A 20,804-nucleotide genomic window follows, 5' to 3' on the forward strand; every position below is an offset into this window, starting at 1 on the left:
CATAGAACCTGTCGGACGCTTCCTAGGAGCACAAAATTGCCAGTGTGGCATTTTGCAGGATGGCTTGAGATAGCCGGCTGCATTGCACCTGAGGCCTCCATCATTGACTCTGCATACGAAGGAACGTCCCCCAGTATGCGTCTTTATGTGTACTCGTAAGCATCTATTGGTGGGGACTGTTATGAAGCTCTACAATCGAGCTACTGGCTTTATTTTCTTTGTTTTAGCCCCGGAATCGCTGAGCTTGCGGAGCCGCTTGCAATGGTCGTACAGTCTACGAAAAGGCAGGAGATCTACCGATATGATCGCTCATGCGCCCCTCAGGCAGTTGCCAGAATCCAACATGCCTCTATTCGGCCCTCATCTTCCTGAAGAAATCGCAGACGCCCGTGTAGACGACGAGCAGGATACCACCACCCGGGCCCAGACGCAGCACCTTGGGCAAGAAGCCCTTGTACAGCGCAGAGAAACCCTCCTCCTTCATGACCGTGCCAAGAGCCGGCCACGCCCAGTTGTACTTGGGAACGACGCCAGGAACCTTGGGGGTGTTCTGGATGCGCGACTTGACAACGTCCATAGGCGTGTTGACGATGGTACCAACCGTGCCACCAATGGCACCAGAAAGCATGTCATTCCTGACCTGTTGGGTCTTGTCCGCTGCCGCCGGCAGAAGCGAGCGAACTTGGAAGATGCATCCAAAGTAGCCAGCGTTCCACAGAACGTGCCTCCACATGGTGCTCTCCAGACCCTGGTACAGAGTGAGGGGACCCTCGTGCTTGATGATCTTGGTGACGCAGTCGAACATGCCGTTGTACTTGCCGGCCTGGGCCTTGTCTTGCAGACGGATCTTGACGAGCTCGAAGGGAACGACGACAAACGACTCGGTCGCACCGGCGGAAGCGCCGGTCAGAACGGAGAGACTCTGGGTCATCTTGGCCTGGCCGAACAGGTTGCGGTAGAACTTGCCCCACTCGTCGTTGGCAGCGAACTTGGTAGCCCTGGAATTCGTCAATCCTTACGCTTTGACCGGAACAAGTGAAGCATACCTCTTGGGGGCTTCCATCATAATGGGCGCGCTAATACCACGGTACAGACGGGAGAACCTAGGCACCCGTCAACACTGCGGTCTTCTGTCCGGCTCGAAAATATCGCCTTACCCCTCGTTCCTGATGATCTTCCTGAAGCAGTCCAGCATGCCATTGTAGGCATCCTCACCAGCGCCCTTGCCAGTCTGAAGCTGCCTGCATTGTCTCAGTATGTTTGCGCGTCGGTCGGGCGGAAGCTGCGTGCTTACACTCTGGTCTTGACCACGTCAAGCGGGTACCTGGGGTCTGCGTCAGCCAATGCCGTATGAGCGCATGAGAAAGAGCCTTACATGACGAGAATCTGTTGTGCGAGCGCGCATTAGCTCTGCGATCATGCGACCAGCGCGCGCAGCGACTTACCTCGGAGACACCAGCCACCGCGCCTGCGCGGAAAATTAGTGCATTGTTGTCGCAAGGCGCAAAGAGCGTAGCTTACCGGCGGCGAACTGGTAGATGAACGGGAGGGGCTTCTCGGTTGCCATGGCGTCGGTGATGGGCTTGGTGAGGTGGAGTGGGTGGAAGAGTCAAAAGAAGGGTTCAGCGGTTCAGCGGGAGTTGTGGTGGAGCTGCGGCGCCGGAGCCTGAGGGCGGAAGCGGAAGATAAGGCGGATGGCCGCTAAGGCGGAGAAACGGATGATGCCTTTTCCCTAAACGCAGGCAAGCGACACCGGACCGGGCAAGCATACAGTGGCAGAATTCACATACAGCGCGCAATTGCAAATGGCGCCGGCGCAGGATCTCGAGGGCCTCAGCGCGGGCGGCTTTGGTGCGTGCGTTCGCAAGATCAAGCGGAGCCCCGTTGCTCGGCGGCCGATGTCCGGCGCGACTCGGCCCGCTGCAAAAAAGCCGCGCGCTGATTCGCTGGCTGCACACGGCGCGTCATTACCCCAGCAGCAACAACCTGCGACGCGTCTCTCGCCGCCCACGCGCCTCGCTCCCCAGCCCTCGACCACCACCACCGCCCCATGGCGAGCCGCCAGAAGTCCTTCTTCGATCAAGAGCACGGCGCCCGGGTAACGGCTCCGCTGCATTCTTGCTCCGCAGTACACTGACGGCGTGCCTCAGAAATCGCGTCCCCAATGGAACCGTGCTCGCAGCGTCAATGACCTCCACAAGAAGCCCAGCCTCGACAAGCGCGAATCTATCATGACCGGGCCCCCGATCAAAGCATCGTCTCAGTCAAGGAGGAAGCTGAAGGGCTTTCAATTCATCGAAGGAGCCCCCGAATACGTCTCCGACAAAGAGAACATGCCTCAGGACGACCCTTCCAATGATTTGCAGACCGGTGATGATGCCTCTGCATCTGTTGCGCCATCTATCCAGCAGCCAAAGGCATGTCCCGCAACCTCTGCTGCTCCCCGACACCCGCTAGGCGATATAGACGAGCCATCAGATTCGGTCATCAAGCGCATGCCTTCACCCGACGAGATAGGATGGGGTGCACCTACTCAGACCCAACACACGCCTATTCAGAGGAACCTCAAGAGGAAGCGGAGGAATTCTTCGCCAACTTCCGCCTCTCAGCGCGAGGCCAAAGGTGCACCGGTTCCGAATATAACGACCGAGACTCCTCGAGCAGAGCCCGGCCAAGCTTTGCTAGCCAAATATAGGAACGCATTCAACCAAGAAACCCCTAGCATGTCGCGCACTGCCGATCTCATAGGAGAGTCATCACCCCGCGATGGCTCCGTGAGTGGATTGCGAAGGTACTACAGCTGCTTTGAATGGTCCAGCACAAATACCCGAAGGAAAAGGCCAAGGACAAGCGGAATCTTCCGTGCACACTCAAATGCAAATGACAACAGGAACGCAGATGTAGCTGGTGCTCAACCCAAGGCGCGCAGAAATTGGCAAAGGAGTCTCGAGGAAATCAGCCAGATACTCGAAGAGCCAACGAGGCAGGACTCCAATGTCCCTTCCAGCTCTGAGCCGATGCCTGAATTACCTGCTTTGCAATCATCAGCTCCGCCGCCATCACCCTTGAACGGACGAGGCAATTCGCGAGAGCCTGACAAGCATGATCTACACCCAGAGAAAGCGGACAAGTTGGACCGCGACACGTTTATGCAGAATGACTCGGAAGACGAATTCGGCGATTCAGACTTCGATGACGACTTTCTGGAAGCGGCTGTTGCTGCGATCTGTAATACCCAGAAAGCACCGGAACTGGAGACGGAGGATGCTCATCACGAGACATCTGCCAAGCATGCAATGACACCTCCACAGCCCCGTACCCCGGAAAAGAAACCGCGGATCAAAGACTCTGACGACTTTGGGCTTGAAGGTCTCAGCGACAACGACTTTGCTGATGCGATCAAAGATGTGGACTCTCCGTTGTCCAGGCCGACAACAGCCCATGCGTCGGAACCACCACCACAGGACCAGGGTAGAAAGCCTGTGCAAGATGTTTGTGTTGCTCAAGATGATGATGATGACAAGGACTCGTTCGATGGTGGTGACTTTGACGATGAAGATTTCGAAGAGGCTGAAAAAGCAGCGACGCAGGCGGCGGTGTTTAGCGGGACATCTGTGCGTACATAATTCCCTCTTTCGTTAGAGTAGCATTGGCTGAGTTATTGGAGAGTGAGATCGACAGATGTGTCGGTAAGATTCAGCGTTATCTTGTCGTGGATATCGTAGAAGGCCAGTATAAAACTGGCAGGTGTATGACCCTACCCGAGAAGGTATTCATCTCGAGAAACTACTCGCTATGGACAAATGCTGACAGTCCGTAGGTCTTGGTGGTTGAGGAAGAGCAAACCAAAAAGGTCAAAGCCATTACTCTTCGCGAAGAGTGGTGCGACACTCGTTGTACCAAGGGCTCTTACGTCCACGTCATTGGTGCCTTCACGGCTGGCGGCCAGTGCACAGTAGATAATGGGCACAACATGATCATCCTCCATCCGGACCACCTCATCTCAGCCACGACAGTCGGAGACTCTTTCAGTTGCATGCGGAAAGCCGTATTGCAAGATCGCGTCAAAGCTACTAGTGATGCAAACGAGTCTGCAATGATCGGCACTATCCTGCACGAGATTTTCCAGGAGGCGTTGAAAACGAATCGGTGGGATCACGAATGGCTTCTTGATCTCATCCAGCGCACCATTCCCAGAAAGTTTGAGACAATTCTGGAGATTGGTATCACTGTCGAACACGTCATTGATCGCTTGGTCAGCAAGCTCCCACATATCCAGGCTTGGGCAAAGATGTTCGTCAAAGCTTCCCCAGGCGTAAGTTACCCGTGTCACCTCCGTCTCCTATATCTCAGCTGACATTGTACAGTCGGATGCAGTAGTTAGAGATCGAAATGGCAAGATGGCGCACATGAGCGTCAACAAGCTTCTGGAAGTCGAGGAGCACATCTGGTCGCCAATGTATGGACTCAAAGGCAACATCGATGCCTCTGTCCAAGTTCTCATGCGCGACGAATCCGGGGAGAAGACCCTCACTGTACCGCTTGAATTGAAGACCGGAAAAGCCGTCAACGTATCACACCAAGCCCAGACGGCGTTGTATACACTGTTGATGTCCGATCGATACGGTATGTTCATCGAAACCAACATGTCTGGAGCAAACACGCTGACAAGTATAGATATTGACATTACATACGGCGTTCTGTATTATCTGGAGAGTGCGGACACTAGCCGTGTTCCGGCAATTCGCAACGAAATTCGGCAGATGATTATCCAAAGGAACGAACTCGCATGCTACGTTCGGGAGCGATTGCAGCTTCCTCCTATGACAACCGACTCCCATCAGTGTAACAAATGCTATGCTCAAGAGACGTGTTTCCTGTACCACAGACTCGCGGAGGATGGCACGGGCGAGACGCTCGGAATGCCAGCGAAGCAAAAATTCGAAGAGCTAGTCCGGAATCTCAAAGTCCCGCACCAGGAATTTTTCCGGAAGTGGGACCTTCTTCTGACCAGAGAGGAGTCGCAGATGAAGAGGTTTTGTCGTGAGCTTTGGACAATGCTTAGCGATGAGCGTGAGAAGCTGGGAAGGTGTTTCGCGAACGTCGTGGTTGACCCTGGCTCGTTCAAATATTTACCCGAAGGCCAGAAGATCAACCAGTTCCAGTACAACCTCGTCAAGCACAATGCTCCTGTTGGGTTCTCTTTCGCAGAATCTCAGATTGCTGTTGGCGAGCCAATTGTCATCTCAGATGAGAAGGGTCATTTCGCCTTGGCTAACGGCTATGTTATCTCGGTTCGAAAGCGGTCGATCACGGTGGCCGTAGATAGGCGTCTCCACAACGCTCGCACCAGAGAGCCAGACTTCGATCCGGAGACCAGACAAGCTTTTGTGGGCCTTATGGATGTCACGGCTGGCATGGTTGCCTCGTCGAGGAATTACGGACGCGATGATGAACCGATTATCTACCGCCTGGACAAAGACGAGTTCAGTAACGGCATGGCCATGGTTCGAAACAACCTCATTCAGCTGATGAACGACAACGACTTCAGATCGATCTCTCTGCGCGCACTTGTTGTAGACGGGAAAGCTCCGACCTTTAGGCCAAGTCCAAGTGGATACTCGATCCAGTCGCAGTCGCAACATATGGTCATGAACTCAGACCAGGAGGCTGCGGTGGACAAGATATTCTCCGCACAAGACTACGCTCTCGTTTTGGGCATGCCAGGGACCGGAAAGACAACCACCATTGCACACATTATTCGATCTTTGGTGGCAAGAGGCAAGAGCGTTCTCTTGACGTCATATACACACACCGCTGTGGACAACATTTTGCTCAAGATTCGTAACGATGGCATTGGTATCTTGCGGCTCGGCGCTGCAACCAAAATCCACCCAGAAATTCATGAGTTTGCGACGGTGGCCGCGCACCCATCAAACACGTTGGAAGAACTGGAACGTACTTGGAAGGATCCTCCAGTCGTAGCGACCACTTGCCTGACCATCAATCACCCAATCTTCCGCCGTCGCCTGTTCGATTATTGCATAGTCGATGAGGCATCTCAGATCACCCTGCCTGTATGTCTGGGGCCCATTCGAATGGCCAAGCGATTCGTTTTAGTCGGAGACCATCACCAGCTGCCGCCGCTTGTTCAGAACAAAGAGGCTCAGGAGGGCGGACTCGACGTCAGCCTGTTCAAGCTATTGTCAGAAAGCCAACCCGACGCAGTCGTCAGCCTGGAGCATCAGTATCGCATGTGTGCAGATATTATGCTGCTTTCCAATACTCTCATCTACGACGGCCGCCTCAAATGTGGTAACGACTCGGTCGCCAGCCGTTCACTCAACGTACCGCATCTCGATGCCCTTCAGCGCTACCACACCTCTCATACTCACCGCCGTCGCTCCAATAACCCATTCCTTACGCCGCTCGATCCCGCCGTCGCTTGCACGGGCCCCGAACGAAGCAGCTGCTGGCTCGCCCACGCCATCTCACCTTCCAACAAGGTCGTCTTTCTCGACACGGACGGCCTCTCCCCCGCCTCGCAAGAGGCTCTTTCCGGGGGCAGCCGCATCGTCAACGAGCTCGAATGCACGCTGACGTACCAAGTCATCGAGTCGCTGGTCACGGCGGGCGTCGCCGCGTCGGAAATCGGCGTCATCACCTTCTACCGCTCGCAGCTCGCGCAGCTCCGGCACCGGCTGCGCCACCGCGCGCCGCAGCTCGAGCTGCACACGGCGGACAAGTTCCAGGGCCGCGACAAGGAGGTCGTCGTCGTGTCGTGCGTGCGCAGCAACGAGGCGAACAAGGTCGGCGACCTGCTGCGCGACTGGCGCCGCGTCAACGTCGCGGTGACGCGGGCGCGGAGCAAGCTCGTCGTCGTGGGGAGCGCGAGCACGCTGAGGGAGAGCGGCGAGGCGACGTTGAAGGGGCTGGTCGGGATTTGCGAAGAGAGGGGGTGGGTGAGGCGGTTGTGCCCCGGCGACGTCGAGGGCCACGTCTTTGACGACTCTCCGTGCGCCTTGTCCTCCTCCTCCTCTGCGTTGGAGTGTGGCGTGGGCACGGCCTCTCAGAAACAGACGCAGACGCAGACGACGGGTGTTTCTTCCACTGCCTTCACGACGATAGCGAGTCCGGTGAGGAGGAAACCGGGGAGTCCGAAAAGGGCGGCTGCGAGGAAGAACAGTCCGAAGAAGATGACCGGTGGCCCATTGAGGCAGAGGGATGCGAACGCGGTCGTCAAACAGCCGGCCATGGCCACGGGCAGTCCGACGAAGAAAGGGAGGGCGGCTTTGGGAGAGGGTGGTGGTGGGAATGCTGGCCGTAGTGGTGGCGGCGGGAGGCTGAAAGTTCCGCAGAAGAGGGGCCGGGTGGGGCAGAAGATGTTGTTGAGCAACAAGCCGGTGTTGAGGGATATCGTCAATGAGGTGTTGGACGAGCAGGCATGGGAGGAGGAGCGTGAAGGGTCAAGATAAAGAGATGGGTATGGGCTTGGGTCAGGTTTGGGCTGGTAGTGTGGGTGAGGTGTTTGGATGGGTAGGTGGGTGGGTCGGCGAGATTTTGGGCTGATTGTATTTTTCCCCATCCTTTCATTTTCCACGTCACATTGTCAGTGGGCAGTTTTTGGGGATTGGGGTCTTGCATGGGTACATCTTGGATATGAGATTGGGCAGGCAGGGAGCGGGTTATTCTGGGTACGGGCTCATGGTTTACGTCTTGGTTATTGCTTCCTCGTAGTCGTACCATACCGCGAATGGAGTTTTCTGCGATACTAGGCTCATGGTGTGTGGCTTGCTGCGCACCAGCTTGGGGCACCAGCGAGCTTAGTTTAAGATGGAGAGTGAGCTTGACTCAAAACAATACTGAGCGAGCTTGATGTAGTAGCTCTTGAGAGGCTGTTCCCTTCCTCGAAGACCGGAGCAAGTCCAGGCATTCAACGAAAGGAGAACTCGGGACCTTCCCTCATCGCTCTCCGGGGAAAAAACTCTTGTGCACTAAGAGAAAACCCCGACATGGGTCGTTGCGTGCCAAAGCCCCCATGCCTTTGTTACCCGCCCAAGCGCTTTGACATCCCGCAGAGCGCATCTGCGAGGAAAAGCAGGGAGGGAGGAGCTGTAGAGAAGAAAAGAGAGCGAAGGGCGGAAGTCGGGGGGTTTATATATTTTTTGGGAGCAGCAGTGCACGTATTTGGATCAGCTGGACGGGGTGCGACGCTAAACCCAAAATGGGTGGAGTGTAGGCGTGCGGGTGGTTGATCGGGCAGGCGCGCGGGTAGCGACTTCCTGATGCGGCATCACCTCGCGGCAACGGTGGAAGCTGGTGGAATCGTATCGGGGCCGCGCAGTTGGAGTGGGTGATGAAGCATTGGAGAAGTGACAGGAGGGCGGCCGGGTATATGGCTGGAGAGCTAGACCATACGGTGCCGGCACCTGGAGGCGAAACGGCTGCCATTGACGGACCAAACGAGCCAATCCGAGGTGAAGGGCGCAACGGCCGGCCAGGGCCCCTGGAGGCTGTGCGCTGTTGGCATCATCAGTGGAAACTGGGGTTATCCGCTGCACGTCATCCATGGCTCGTGCCGTCGCGCGTTGAGTCGATTCCTGGAGCCAATGGGCGTCGCTTACGTAGCCCGCGGGCCCGTCAATCTCCCGTACCGCTTTTCGCCGCACCACGAGCACGACAGCCATCTCCAATCCATTGCACTGCCTACGCGTCGCCCGTGACGAGCACCCACCATGAGCACCTTTGGCAGCCCTGGCGGCAGGGTCCAGGTCCAGAAGCCAATCCCGTAAGCCCACTCCCCCTTCCCGATAGAGCTGCGTCCGAAAGCTCACACCACGCCTCAAACCTCCAGACCGGAGCGCGGATCCTTCCCTCTCGATCACTTTGGTATGCTTGCTCCAAGCCTCCCCGCGACACTTGCCGCTTGTCTCTTGCGCGACCTTCTCTCGTTCGCCCGCGCCCCGTCATGCGACCGCCCACCGATGCAGAACACCCACAACGGAGGCTCTGGAATGTGCGCTGATGCATGAGATGCAGGCGAATGCAAGTCCGTCATGACCCAATACCTGCGCTGCATACGCGCCCACAAGGGGACCAACGACGACGAGTGTCGCCAGATCTCCAAGGCCTATCTGCAGTGCCGGATGGATCGGTGCGTACAGCAAGCCTCCTCCGCCTTGGCACCCTTGTCCATACGTCAGCCCACTGTTGCCCATCGAGGGCCATAGCAGGCGTTGTAATGCAGGAACACCTGCGCAGCACCATGGCTGGCTGAGACCTACTCACCACCCGTCTGCTATGCCCGATCTGCAAGCTCAGCCAGCCGCGCCCGCCTCCTCTTGCCATTCCACACGATCCCCCGCTGATCTTGGTCCTTGACAGCAACCTCATGGCGCCAGATGAGATGAAGAACCTCGGATACCACGACGACCCCAAGCCTGCGGCGCCCGAGCCACAAAGCAAGGGACCCGCACAACAGTAGCAGTGGACCCAAAGAAACGCACCCCAGACCGCCCCAAACGCCCGCGCATAGCAGCAGACACACGAAACACGACATGAACACCTTTGAACACATCACCGCCACAGACGTACGATAACGCCCCTGCATGATGGACCCAACCGCATCTCTCCGCGACCACACCACACACCCAATCTTCATCCCTCCGCTACCGATCCGCCGTCGTCGCGCATAACCGAACGAACACGTCGTACATTGCGCGCGCGCTCTCTGTCCCCGCCCCTCCTACCTAGATCAAGCTTCGTCCACACGGAACGAGCCGAGGGTTGCATGAACCGTCGGCGACGCATGTGCCACTGGCTTGTGCCGTGGGCCGCGCCGCTCCGCGCTACTCCGCGCTCTACTCCCCAATCCAGCAGACCCATCAGCGGCGCAAGCAAACATTGCGCATGAGCCACCTCTCCATCAATACTTCCCTTTCCTTCCCCATGAGAGTAGTGGCAAAAGCCTAGCGCAAGGCTAGCGCAAGGCACCGCCGCCAGCCCGTCCGATCCGCTCTACTAAGCCTCTCCCATCATCCATGTCAGCCAGTCAGTCAGAAAATAGCTTTTTTTTTTGCTTCTAAGAATAAAACAATTGGCACTCTCAACCAACACCGACGGACCCAACACGAGTAATTATGGGTCGATGGATTTTGCCGGGTGGCAGTGAAAGGGAAAAAAAAGAAAGGATGCCGATAGCCGAGTAAAGAACACGAGAAGAAAGAGTCAGCGAAGCAAGGGATGGATGGGTGGGGAGAGGGGCTATGCTGCCGATTTGCGCCACCTGCCTCATCGTCGTGTTCCTTCTCCCCGGAACCCTCCCCCTCAACCGTCAACCAAACTCTCTTTTGTTTGACAGGTCACTCGGCTTTTTCCCCTTTCACAAAACCAGTCAGAGACATGCCAAGATGGAAGTGAATGGAAGGGAAGGGAGGCAAAGTGGTGAGATAGAGTGAGAGAAGAAAGAAAGAAAACGTAAAAAAAGTAAAAGCAAGCAGCCCAAGTCATGATGGAAAAAGTGTTCGCGGTTGAGTGGTACAGAACCATATCACACACCATCATCATCAATCGTCATCGTCACCAACCCTCCAATATGTATGTATACATAGTAAAGACGATTCATTCCTCGGCCCAGGCCGAGGTGTTGCGAAAGCTTGTTTCCCGAGACATTATTCGGTAGACGTACCGAATTGCCTGCTGTTGCTCTGCTCTCTCTCTCTCTCTCTCTCTCTCTCCCTTTGTTGCCCACACTCCTACTCTCTGTGCGACATCGCGCACCACCCTTTGGAAAAACAAAGTCCGGCAGGAAGGGGGCTTCCGGCAGTATGCAATCTGAAGATCGTCTTTGCTGAAAGGGAAAAGGACGAAGAGATATGGAGCGAGTCGGAAAAAGAAAGGAATCGAGAAAAAAAAGAAAATTATCAAAAGGAATGTTATGCGGTCGCCATAGAACATTTCTCATTTCTTCCGGTGGGTGGGAGAGTAAACGAACGCTTCGCGAGGGGGGAGGAGAACTTTGTCCCTCTGCCTCCTTGTTGAAGTCTAGAAAGAAGCAAAAGGGGCAGAAGGTGTGTGTGATTGAAGGAAGTGCATCGTTGGAAAAAACAGCGGTGAGGTGAAAATGGTCCCGGATATCTGGTCATATCCCCGTTATCGACAGATATGCGGATATGGAGCTCGTGGTGGCGGTCGGGGTATTCCCGCCCTGGTGGGTGGAAGAAATCTGGTCACTCCCTTCTTGGCTTCCACTCGGAGCCTTTTCCGGAGGGAAGGGGTGAACACCCAAGCGTGCTTTTGACCCTGAATTCCAGCTTGTCAGTCGAGGTTATTCTTGGTTAGCGCTTTCAATTGCCTCGTCACTGGACATCACTTGTAGAAGAAGCACGGCGGACTTTGTATGAATGGTATGAAATCATGTGTGAGGGGATATTAGCTAGCGCAGCCAACAAACGCGGCCGGGCAGATGAAAGCATGAAACCAGTTGCAGCGGAAACCCAAACCAAAAGAAACGACATGCCGAGACCTATATGCTCGAACTGAAGAAAACGACCAAGTGTGCAAGAAATGCATCATGGTCCTGAAACTGAAAGATCATTCCCTGCGGCCAGGCTAAAATGCAGCCATCACCCCGAAGGTCTAATGTCTGTTTGCCGGTCCGCGTCGTCATCATGTTCAAATGGGCTGAGGTTGTAGGTGGTGGAATTGTTGCCGGGGTATGTATGGAACTGAAGCAGAAAGCAAAGCAATAAAGCCACAGGATATCATCTCATCGACCTTGTAAAATGGGAAAAATCTCCAAGCCACGAGAGCGCTTGGCTGGAGGAAGCTGCTGTTCAATCGTGGAAAACTCCGATGATCCGTAGAATGCCTCGCACGATGCCCGTAGAAACTCCGTGGAAGATGATGTTGTAACAAGAAGCAGAAGAGTGAAGGCAGAAAGCCGAAGGGTAGATAAAATCAATCGGAAACCGAACAAACGCCATCCGACAAATCCCAAAGGAAGAAAGGCCGGTGCATATCGCAACGATATTCGAACCTTGGGTCGCCGATGCCACTGGGTTGGACAAGAAGACCGTTCGATTCGATGCCGCTGCGATCGGGGTATCTCAAATTCTGCCGAAATCTGACGTACTCTAGATCTGATGGTGCACCATGTGTAAAGCTCAAATGAAAGAGATCAGAGCTCCATGCCAAACTCCTCTTCTTCCTTGAATGTCGGCTGTTGATTGGCCCAGAATCCCGGCTGCCCGGCACCAGAGTTGGCACCGCTACCACCAGATTGAATGGCTGGGCTTAGGCTCTGAGGAGAGATGGGGTTCTGAAGGGGCTCGCCGGCAATGTTGGTGTGCTTGGGGACCCGAAGGCCGCTGCCGGGACCGCGCGAGTAACGGAACGATTCCCAGTTGTTCTTCTCGACCGCCTCGATGAGCTCCGACTTCATGCGAAGCTCATCCTCGGAATACTCCATGGTTGCCTCGCCACCTAGACTCCGGATTTGCTCGTACAGCTGCTCCTCCTGCCTCAGCTTCATGTAAAGCATCCACATGAGGTCACGAGTCCAGCTGACGGAGCCGTTCAGAATATCCCCCTTGTTGGGACCCTTGTCCTTCTCGTCGAGCGGGAGGCCGGTGGTGATGTTGCCAGCAGCACGTCTGCCGTTAGGACCAGCCAAGAGCGACGTTGCCTGCGGTGGCGAAATGCCAGTGGCACTCATTGTGGGCGACAGAGGGCCGTTGTTGTGGATGTGCTTGCGGACCTTCTCGTCCTCAAGACGATGCTGGGGCACCAGCTTGGAAAGGTCCTGGATGCGCTCGTTGATGTTGTCTCTCCGACGACGCTCGACCATGTTGTGGCTTTCACGACGCCTGCGGCGCTTAGCCTCCTGGGTCTGGAAACCGGGGTTGCCATTGTTCTCAACCTTGGTAGGCAGCGAAGCGTGCTTTCCTGAGGCGAGAACATCGGCAATCTGTGCATGGTGCATTCCGGCCTGTTGAGGTGACACAATCGGAGAGTCGATCCAAGAACCGCCGCTGTTGGGGGTGTTGTCCCATTGGCCCGACATGCTCTTCTGGTGGCCGTGACTGGGGCGGCTGGCGTGGATAGGCTGCGCGGCCGGGAAGCTGCCCGAATCTGGGGTGCTGAGGTGAAGCCCAGCCATGGCGGGTGTCTTCGGCGTCATTGGACTACGTGAGTCAGACAGTTGTCTTTCGAGGCCCATCCTGGAATGCTGCCTAGCGGTCATCGCGAAAGAACCGTTGGGCATGCTTCCGACGCGGTGACCACCTTGCATGTTCTGGAAGTTCTCGTAGTTGAAGTTGTTGTTCATGAAGGGACTCTGGATCGGGGCGCCATCGGGTGTGTTGGAATACATGTTCATGTTGTTCTGGGTGTTCACGGGCACGGAACCGTTGGTCATTTGACCCTGGTAGTAGCCCTGCTGATGCTGCTGCTCATTGTGGCCATCGTTGTAATTGTGAAAGCCGGCGTTGTGGTTGTGGCTGGGCTCGTCCACAAGGTCACGCAGCTCGTCGTCGGCGATATTCGAGTTACCCAGGAAGCTGGACGACATGTTGTTGGAGCCGTATTGGTTGTTCATGATGAAGTTGTTGCCCATGGTGAGGTCATTGGGGTTGACGCCGTATGGCTGCCCGTTGTTGCTGAAGTGTTGCGACATGTCAAAGTCGCCGTGGAAGTTGGGGTTGAACTGATCGGGGTCCTCCTTGATGTAAGGAGCCGGCGAACCGGGGTGCGCCATGGCGGGGTCAATACCGGAGTCTGGCGAGTCGAATCGTAGGTCCGATTTGCAGTTTGGTTGCTTGTTGTAACCGCTGAAAGGTGGAAAGTGGGTAATCTTGGTGTCGGCTGGAGGGGTGGTCAGCGGGGGCTCTTATAGGGTGGGAGCCTGAGCGATCGCCCAATGCACAATAGGCGAAGATCACCGCCACAACAATAGCTGAATGCCTGGAGCGGCAACCGCACACCATCCCACATCCTTCCTCAAATGACGGAAGACACCGGGCCGCCAACACGCGCGGGCAACGCTTGGCGATGCAAATGAAATCAATGCTTGGGGGACTGCTCACCTATGATCATCACTGGATTGGTCAGATCTGACTTCTTTAGATGGAAGGTTGCGTGTCGGTCCCTTGACGCCCGGGTTTGCGAGGTCTGCAGCAGGACACTATGCGAACGGTGGTGGCAGGCAGCACGAGACTGTTGCGAGCGTAGCTTAAATGGCAACGTCGGTTTGCGGTTTGGTGAGGGTGCAGTGAGGCAAGCTAGGCGAGCATGGGCTTCGAATAGATTGTGAGGAACTGGCAAAGCTTGCAAATACCCTCACTGATCTCTCGAGCTTGCAAACGTCCTGCATGAAAAGCGTTAGCCTCGCATTGCTCCAGCCGTTTTTGCGGCACTTGGCAGCCTCTTTCGGCGCGGCCTGCACGCCTGGATGCCGTGGGATGTGATCGACGCACCTGTGCAATGCTTACAGTCGCTGTCGCTGACTGCGTGAGGAGGCCAGAAGTGCGCGGAACCCGTTTCGGAGGGGGTCCTGTCGGTGACAGATGCCGGTGGAGCAGCGGCCGAGCTGGGGCGAGGGAGAGGTGCTAAGGACCCTGTGCCTGCAGCCAGCGAGATGGATGGCGGGGCTACGGTGTCGCTTTTCGGGCGAGGAGGCTGCGAAAACGTGTTAGCTCGCCTGCTTGCATTGAGGGCAGCGTCCAGGGCGCCCAAGAGAGGAACGCGCATGGGGCGGTGGCGCGCGCCGCACAATGAGACAATGGCTCAGCAGCGCAGAAAAGCAGCGACTGCGGCGCGGGCCACCGTCTGGACCGTCCCAAAGCGTGCACAGCAGCAGAGGAAGCAGTCGCACAGGGTGGAAGCTTCATGCGCTGGACTGCTAAGGCTGAGGGCTGCCGATGGCGCCACCGTGGGCGTCTGGGGCGGGCAGCAGAGAACGCAGGGAGGACTCACTTGCGGGGAGAGGGCCGAGGCGTCGAGCTGCCTGGGCGAGTCGAGGGAGGAGAGGAGAGAGGGAGCGCAGAGGAGCGGTGGAGGCCACGAAGAAGCCGTCGGAAGCGTGCGGCGACGGATGTGCGGGCGGTGCAGCGCTTGCTCGTGCGGGCAAGTGCGTCGTTCGGCGGGCGGACAGCGGCTCAATGCCCTTTGCTGCCGTCGCCTCGGGTGGCGGGCGATGGGGGGAGAGGCGCGGAGGCCGTTCGGCGCAGAGCCTGTGGGACGTTGAAGGTGACGATGGCGGGGTCCCCGGGCGCTGCTCAGTTGAGGATCTCCAGCCGGGCCTCGCTGGTGCGAGGGTGCTAGGCGGCCTTTATTAAGCTGACGGGTCGCCTTTCCGAGCGGGCACACGGGCGGCCGGCTTCGGGCGTCAAGTCAAGGCTGACAGGAGTAAATTCACGTCGCCCGCCGAGAGCGCCGGAATTCGAGTTGGTGCGGCCGACGTCGAGGCGGTCAGACGTGGTGGGATGAGGCTCGCGCAGCGACTGGCCGCGGGGGGCTTAGGCTACCAGATTTGGTGGGCGGCGGCGGTGGGGGATGCTGGTCGCGGCGGCGAGGAATGCGCAACAGGAAAGCAGCGTTCACCGAGATCGAAGCACTGGTACGGGCGCGAGGATTGGCCCGAGGGGCGCGCGGCAGTTATATGGCTTCAATGCACTCGCCGCGGCGCGCGGTGCTGCCCGCGAGCGCGCAGCCACACCCCCTCCTGTGCTGTCTAGGGTGGATGGTCACGGAGCGGGCAGTCTCAGATCACCGCCAGGACGCGCAGTCAGTCGGGATGCGGATGATGCTATGATGAAGGCATCGCGCAAGTGACTCACGGAGCGCGCGCAAGCTGCCGCCCGGCGCGGCGGGCTGCTATCGCGGCAGTGCGCGCCCCCCAGCTCCCAGCACCGCGTCGCAGCCACAGCCTGGAGCGAGTGAGACACGCGCCTAAGCCCAAACCCGCGCCGATCGGCCCAGGCCGCAGACATCGCGAGCGCAGCACCGCGGCCTCAAAGAGCTGCCCGCGCTCCCTCTCTCCCTTTCCCACCACACCCTCCCGCAGCCTCTCTCACCGCCGCCCGCCGCCCAATCAGCGCCCGCGCCACGCTCCCGCCAGCGCCCACGCCGCCCCGCCGCCGTCCTTGCCAGCTGCGTGCCCGTTGCTGCCCCAGCCAAGTCGCACCCCGATCGAATCACACGTCTCCTCGCTGTCTGAGACCCTGCCAGACACCCTGGTCACTGGATACTCAACCTCTCGCCCTCCCAAGCGCAATCGCGGAGATCATCTGCACGCAATCAGCGCGATATTCGCCGCCTCCCGTCCGCGCTAGCCCGCTTCGCCGCGACCAGCCCGCCGCCAGACACACTCGCACCCTCCTCGGCCCTCTTCTATACGAGTGCCGCCGATCGGGTTGCACGCTTGAGGAAGCTGCTCCCAGCCAAGCTCCCGCCGCTGCCGTTCTGGTGCTCGATCAAACGGCCCCGGCGGCTTGATTCTGCACACCGCAACCATGGCGTCACAGAACTTTCGCGACTCCATGAACTCGCTCGGGTGGAGCCGGCGCGATCCCGACATGCCCGTGAGCACTGCCCAGACACCGCTCTGGGGCCGCCTCAACCCTTTTGGCAGCGGTGGATACGTGAGGCTGCCGACACACGAAGGCCCGGGAGCCCCGCTGCCCGCGCCGACGCGCCGTGAGGAGGAGGAGGGATGGCTTGCCCGTAAGTCTGCTCTGCCCTGCCGCCTGGCCGGCCCTGTCCTACCGTCTGCCCTGCCGTCCTCCGTCCAGCCATCTGCTAGCCGTCCAGCCATCCGGGAATCAGCGGCCTGTTGGACGGCGCTGCACCCTGCGCCGGGCAGATCTGTGTAAGAGGGGTGGCCCGGTGCAGTTCCTGCGTATTTGACCTCTACGCGTGCGTCAGGGTTGCATGAGCGGGTGCGACCTCTGCCAACCCTGAAAAGCGCGCGAGCAAAAAGAAAGAGTCTTCAGGCACTGGCTGACGCGTTCCGGGGACAGTGAGCCGATGGGACAGGATGCTCGTTTTTGGCGGCCTGAACCTTGCCGCCGCCGCCATGTTTGTCGTCTGCTTCGCCCTGATGCCTACTGGCGTCTTTTTGCTCAAGCCTAGGAAGTTTGCCATCCTGTAAGTGCACTTTGCCACCCCTCGTGTCTTCAGCGGCCTGTCCGCTTCGTATCCCGGGCCCGCTTTCATGCATTTTGACAGGCTGTAGCGGCTGCGCTGCAGCCGTGGCGACGTCTCTTACATGAGGACCGTCGTGAGCCACGTTCCCTTTCCGAGACATGGTCCTACCCCACCAGCGATCATGCGGGTGCGACCTGCGGTGCACTGCAGACGTCGCTACCTAATCTCAACTTCCCTCGAGCCCATGTTCCAATCATATCAGCTGGCAGTCCTGCAGGGTTCCGCAGCAGCTAACCGCTCGATCTTTCCTCAGGTGGACCATGGGCTCCGTGCTCTTCTTGGCCTCATGGGCGGTCATGATGGGCCCAATGCAGTATGGTGAGCAAGCCTCTGCACTCTTTCGGCCCGCCATCTTATCGGGCGCTGACCAAAGCTGCCAGTGCAACATCTTACCTCTGGACCTCGCCTGCCCTTCACTGCCGCCTACTTTGGCAGCATCGCACTGACGCTGTACTTTTCCCTTGGGGTAAGTCAGATTGCCTGTCACGCCCCCCCCCTGCAATCGATAAACCTGCTTTCCTACCCGTCCCCCCCTGTCGCCCCGACCACAGCCTCTGCAGTCTCCACCACCACCACCACCCACCCACCCACCCACCCTCCCCTCCCCCACGCCAGCCACCACATGCGATTGCTCGTGTTAACCTCCGGGGCGCGTGATTGACTGGTACAGCTACACTCGACCATCCTCACGCTCATCTCGGCGATCGTGCAGCTGGTTTGCCTGCTGTGGTATCTCGTCTCTTATTTTCCGATGGGATCGTCCGGCTTGCGCTTCGCTGCGCGCTTTGGCGGCAACCGAGTTGCTGCGTGGATGAACGATTAATTTGCCGTTTCGTATTGCCACTTGTTTACATACATAGACATGACGCGTATATACGCGTCTCTGGGTGTGCCACCGCGTCCAGTGCGCAGCCGCATACGCAGATGGGCCCAAAATGCCATGCACTTAGAGCCTTCCGAACGAGCCGCGACGCTACATCCAGGTCATCAGGCCCGGATTTCGCAGTGTAAGATTTTGGCTGAAGAAGCCACCTGTTGCCTCTGTGGCCCGGGGCCTGCCACCACGGTTCAGAGCAGTCATATGCGCCTCCGTTGCTTACTCACCCACGGTCTAGTTTCACCTGGAGCCAATCATGCAGCACGAGTTCCTACATATACTAATGCAAACAACGGCGACCTGCGTTGCGGATGCTACACCTCGAAGCCGAGCCAACCAGTCTCGTTCGCACGATTAGCGATACACCCCCTGGGCCGTGTCCTTGTGGCCAGCGTAGTAATCCCAGCGGCGTCGCTTAGGAGCCGGTGCAGACTTGGTTCAGTGTCGACGGCACTGTAACGACACGGCGGCACGTCGACCCGGAGTCGAAGCCTGGGTCCGCATGGACTTGGCGGATGCCTGATCGCTTTCGTGTGGACGAGAGACGCGGATTCCGCTGCTCCATCAGATGCCGTCTCTCCTCAATATCATGCAAACTGACCACGGTGCGAGAATGTGGAGGGGCGTGTAGGCTGTGCCATGGCTTGACTGCGGGCCAGAAACGCGCTGTGACAGGGCTTGCGGGCTTGCGCCTCACGCATCCGATGTTGAGCACGTTGCCAATAAGAGGTGATGGGCCACGGTGCTCGTCTGGCTCAGCCTTGTCAGCTCGGAGTGCACCGGCTCGCCTGCGGTACGGTGGGCAGCTCGTGGTATTTCCATATAGCATCCACCCTCTACAACCCTGGCTGCCACTGCCTCATGCTCACTCATTCCCATAGCGGCCACGAGCCTAGACCCTTGCCACTCTGCCTTGGATGTGAACCCTGCCGCTCGGTGAAGCGAGGAAGCCACTTCCCTACCGAGCCGCGCCCGCTTGACGGACGCTTTCACGAAGAGCATATCCCTGCGCCGCTGGCGGTCGGGCCGCGGAGGGGCACATGGAGAAAGCAGGCGGATATCCCTGTCACGTCTGTTCTAGCGCTTCCGCAGAATCACGCCGCCCAAGAAGGAGGGCGGCTTGGATCTCAACGACGCCTGAGTAAGGTCCGAGGAAACGCCTGGAGCACCGCCCTTCGCGGGCTGGCTACCTATGCAGCAAAGACAAATTGCGACAGTCACGATCAGCGCCGTCGTGCCGGCGGGCTCTTTGATCTGATCTCGAGACTCAGCTAGCGCCCGGCGTGCAGCCCAAGCTCGGAGAGACAGGAGGCACGCCCACCACACTCGGCGGCCTTTCTCTCGCGGCGCTCACACAGGCCTCGTCGACCCCAGCCCGCCGACGGTGGCTCGCCCCGACGCCCCTCAAACCGGCTGTGATGGACGGCGCCCACCCACAAGACCAAAAGAAGCCAGACAGGGGTGCACGCACGCACCCATCCAATCGCCGCCCTCATGCGCACACACCTCGTCCACCCTTGCGGCCAATCCCTACGCGTTTCACCCCTCCAACGCAGCGGCCGGAGCGGCGGTAGCCGGCAGCAATCTACATACCACACACGAGAACACCCCTCTACTCTCTCCTCGACCTCTGTCCAGGCGCGGGCGCATTCTGCTCGCGTTTGCGACCAGGGGTCGTGCAGGGCCGGGCCTGCTCGCTGCGGTCTCGCGTATTGCTGCCCTTGCCCACTGACCCCCCCATGTTCCCCGCATCCGCCGTCCGCTGCAGCGCGCGCATGGGCTGACGGCGGCTTGAGCGCGACGACGCACCCGGTGCCCGCGGCGCGACGCACATACCTACCTACACACTTCCATCCACATAATACCTACTTACTTACACAACTACAACACGCGTATGCGCAAAAAAAAAAAAAAACCGAGTCGCGCCCGGCGCGTCGGCGCGTCTTCGCTCTACCACCGTAAAAAATGACCACCACTGTTACCCACCCACACCCTCAGCTGAGCAAAGAGAGGAAAGGCCGCGACCACCGGAGTTCTCTCCTGACACACCGAGTGTAGAGGTACACACGCTTTTGGGTGCTGACTCTGACACCCCTCCCTCCCTCCCCCCCTCTCATCTCGAGCGGCGGCGGCGGCGGCGGCGGCGGCCGGGGCGCTTGAGGCGCCGCGCGCGGCTGCCGTCGTGAAGAAAGCAAAAAAACCATGATCCCAAAAAGCAATGTGTGGAAGGGATTCCCCACACTCCCCCCAGCCTGCACAATACAGTCAGCACCTACCAGGCTGACGGGCAAGCGGCTGGAGAAGGGGGGGGGAAAATACAGTGAGCAATAAAATAAAGGACGCCACGCATGATGAACAAAGCAAACGGAGAAAAAAACAAAGAGATCGGATCCTGCGCTAATTAACGAACCCGAACTTTATTGACTCAATAATAATAGTAGCATGAAGCAAACAAAATGCTGAGAGGAGGGCGGAAGCATGAGGCTTTCTAAGCCGCACTTGCCCACCACCGACGGGCCACGATGGGTGGTGAGTCGACGGTCGATGGTGGTAGTGGCGGACTCCACGTGCCCACTTCTCCCCGTCTCTCCCCGTCTTTCCCTCTTCCCCCCAGCCCCCCCTCCTCCGGGTAGACGACCTAGCCCCATACTCACACTCAGCATCACTAAGCTCCTTTCCCTCCTGACGCACGCACACTGCGTCAAACAGGTCTCTTTGCTAG

General features: G+C 58.1%; 4 protein-coding genes across 4 annotated transcripts; 2 read left to right on the forward strand and 2 right to left on the reverse strand.

Annotated features, from left to right (window-relative positions):
* Nucleotides 1-349: 349 nt before the first annotated feature.
* BKCO1_400068 (mitochondrial 2-oxodicarboxylate carrier protein) lies at nucleotides 350-1,567 on the reverse strand (the record flags this gene model as incomplete). Its single annotated transcript, XM_020275733.1, has 7 exons — nucleotides 350-998; nucleotides 1,047-1,103; nucleotides 1,158-1,241; nucleotides 1,295-1,324; nucleotides 1,376-1,386; nucleotides 1,446-1,468; nucleotides 1,522-1,567. 7 exons carry the CDS (start codon nucleotides 1,565-1,567, stop codon nucleotides 350-352), a joined length of 900 nt encoding a protein of 299 aa, XP_020134228.1.
* A 483-nt stretch (nucleotides 1,568-2,050) lies between these two features.
* On the forward strand, nucleotides 2,051-7,475 carry BKCO1_400069 (dna replication atp-dependent helicase dna2; the record flags this gene model as incomplete). The annotated part of the gene is made up of 5 exons (XM_020275734.1): nucleotides 2,051-2,098; nucleotides 2,151-3,614; nucleotides 3,821-4,315; nucleotides 4,368-4,626; nucleotides 4,678-7,475. The coding sequence occupies 5 exons, from the start codon at nucleotides 2,051-2,053 to the stop codon at nucleotides 7,473-7,475; spliced, it is 5,064 nt and encodes a 1,687-aa protein (XP_020134229.1).
* A 4,703-nt stretch (nucleotides 7,476-12,178) lies between these two features.
* BKCO1_400070 (hlh transcription factor (gamma)) lies at nucleotides 12,179-14,094 on the reverse strand (the record flags this gene model as incomplete). The annotated part of the gene is made up of 2 exons (XM_020275736.1): nucleotides 12,179-13,863; nucleotides 14,085-14,094. The coding sequence occupies 2 exons, from the start codon at nucleotides 14,092-14,094 to the stop codon at nucleotides 12,179-12,181; spliced, it is 1,695 nt and encodes a 564-aa protein (XP_020134356.1).
* A 2,417-nt stretch (nucleotides 14,095-16,511) lies between these two features.
* BKCO1_400071 (sft2 domain protein) lies at nucleotides 16,512-18,028 on the forward strand (the record flags this gene model as incomplete). The annotated part of the gene is made up of 5 exons (XM_020275737.1): nucleotides 16,512-16,722; nucleotides 17,019-17,145; nucleotides 17,459-17,523; nucleotides 17,586-17,671; nucleotides 17,876-18,028. The coding sequence occupies 5 exons, from the start codon at nucleotides 16,512-16,514 to the stop codon at nucleotides 18,026-18,028; spliced, it is 642 nt and encodes a 213-aa protein (XP_020134355.1).
* Between the last annotated feature and the right edge of the window lie 2,776 nt (nucleotides 18,029-20,804).

Source organism: Diplodia corticola (assembly GCF_001883845.1).
Source record: "Diplodia corticola strain CBS 112549 chromosome Unknown scaffold4, whole genome shotgun sequence".
Classification (NCBI taxonomy): domain Eukaryota; kingdom Fungi; phylum Ascomycota; class Dothideomycetes; order Botryosphaeriales; family Botryosphaeriaceae; genus Diplodia; species Diplodia corticola.